General features: G+C 32.1%; 1 protein-coding gene across 1 annotated transcript in view; it reads right to left on the bottom strand.

The window, feature by feature from the left end:
- Positions 1-2078, bottom strand: part of LOC116846128 (lysyl oxidase homolog 3A-like) — a 33001-nt gene that overhangs the window by 6001 nt on the left and 24922 nt on the right. The window contains exons 6-7 of the mRNA XM_032819604.1: positions 445-573; positions 102-225 (exon numbers count right to left, since the gene is read on the bottom strand). Coding sequence (XP_032675495.1) covers positions 102-225; positions 445-573 — 253 coding nt within the window. The remainder of the gene's footprint in view (positions 1-101; positions 226-444; positions 574-2078) is intronic.

The following is a 2078-nucleotide window of genomic DNA, read 5'->3' as shown; positions in this document are numbered from 1 at the left end:
AGAGAGAGAGAGAGAGAGAGAGAGAGAGAGAGAGAGAGAGAGAGAGAGAGAGGGGAGTATTTTTCATATTTATGAAAATAATTTTATTACGTATGGTATACCTTTAGTGTGTAATGTCCTGGCTCAAGCTCGGAAATGTCCACCCACTGGCAGTCGATGTTGTATTTGTAAATGTCACTGCAATTAACGGAGATACCTTGGTCCCCGTAATTGTCGCAATCGTATCTGAAACGGGTAGTATTTTCAAATTGCGGGAATCACGATTAATAAGCTCGTCGGTGCTAAACGCGAAAAATAGGCGGTCACGAGATCGTTTACGTCAATGCGAGAGAGACGATGATTAAATTAATGAATATCCGTTGAATGCGCGCAAATCGCGCGTAACGCGCCACAAGGTGACATTGTGAAACTGCGTCGATGTCGCGTCGTTATGGAGATTTTTACCTGGGCTCGACACCGGGCATACACTGATTATCCTCGAGGCAGAAGGACGCTTTGTGGCCTTCTGCGACTTTATTGCCGCTCGAATCAATCACGTCGAAAGTCGCGAACACCTCCATCGAGTGATAATGCCTGCGAGAGGAGAAATTTTGGACATTCATCCGACTGTTCTTGTTATGTTGACATAAACAGAATATTATTTGCGAATAACACGTTTAATAATAGAATATTGAGTTAAGAGAGTTTCTATGCGAGGTTCATGTTTTAATGATAGGTTTATGTTACACTTAGTTCTATGATAAGTTTACATACGGAAACATGTAATATATCCGTAGGGGAATCCTCTTGTATATGGCCTCAAGAGAATCCTTTTAAAACCAAAAGAAAAATATTCCATGCATAATGTTTTTAAAGTTAGAAGAAGTTCGTCCTTTATCTACAGTATAAGTTTTGCATGTCGTCTCTTTCGTATTGTGCATAAGAGGGCATTCTGCTTCAAGTAAACATATTCCTTTTGATTCGAAAGGAAGAAAATCAAAATATAGAGTGTTTAAAAAGAAATATTAACACTTATATGAAGATACAAGGTTACTTTCATATATATGTGGTCTCGCACATATAATTATATATTATATATTTTGCTGAGAAAAGATTATCTTATATTTTCGCACTTTATTGAAAGAGGAATATTCTTTCGGCAAAAGTTCTCTCTTAGAATGTGAGATTGTAAGAAATCTTACAATTAAGATATTTTCTTGTAAAAATATTTTCTTTTTGAGTGTTCATCATCAGTCTCAACTTTAATAATACGATCACAGAAAGTTTTTCTTGTTCGAGTCATTATAGAAATCGATCTTTCTTGGTATAAATTGATAACGGAAATCGTGTATCCCCCCAAGTGTTAAGGAGTAACATTTCTTCTCAAGCATCTCTCCTTAGAAATTCAATCTGCAATCTCGCTTTAATAAAATTATTCCCTAATCTGATTAACAACTTAACTTGTCGAAGCAATAAAAGTCTAAAAATCTGATATAGAAAATTAAAAAAAAGGTGAATCTATTTAAGGCAATAAAGCTCTTGTAGAACTTTTTTTCTTTATTGATTGAATATCAATAGAGCCTTGTCCTTCTAATTTTTCTTTTAGTTTTAAAAGAATTCTCTTGAAGTCATGTATAAGAGGATTCCGCTAAGAATAAGATTATATCTTTTTTAATGTAAACTTATCATTAAAACATAATATTCTATGTATTTTAAGATTCTATCTCAGATAGCAAATATCTATAATAGAGGTATCTCAAAGAAAGCAAGTAGGATATCTTTCAAATGTCTTTAAAGTACCATTTAGACATTTATGTAGACTGTATGTATTTATTAAGCGTATTATTTAATTAATTAAAAGGTATTATACAGGGTGCTTAAAAAAAAAGTTAATACTTATATGAAGGAAAACTTCCATATATATGAACACATACATTATATATTTAATTCATTTAAATAAGAGAACTTATATAGAATTAAATATGTTATTAATACTCATCACAGGAATATATTTTTTATTGTTTAGATATTTTTCTTCTCAGTATATGACGAACAGATAATTTTTTTTCAGTAAAATAATATATAATCATATATATGAG

This window comes from Odontomachus brunneus, unplaced genomic scaffold (genome assembly GCF_010583005.1).
Source record: "Odontomachus brunneus isolate Ranch 3 - 2012 unplaced genomic scaffold, Obru_v1 Obru_scaffold_060, whole genome shotgun sequence".
Taxonomy (NCBI): domain Eukaryota; kingdom Metazoa; phylum Arthropoda; class Insecta; order Hymenoptera; family Formicidae; genus Odontomachus; species Odontomachus brunneus.
The sequence above is the reverse complement of the archived record's forward strand: the minus strand, read 5'-3'. Positions and strand labels throughout refer to the sequence as shown.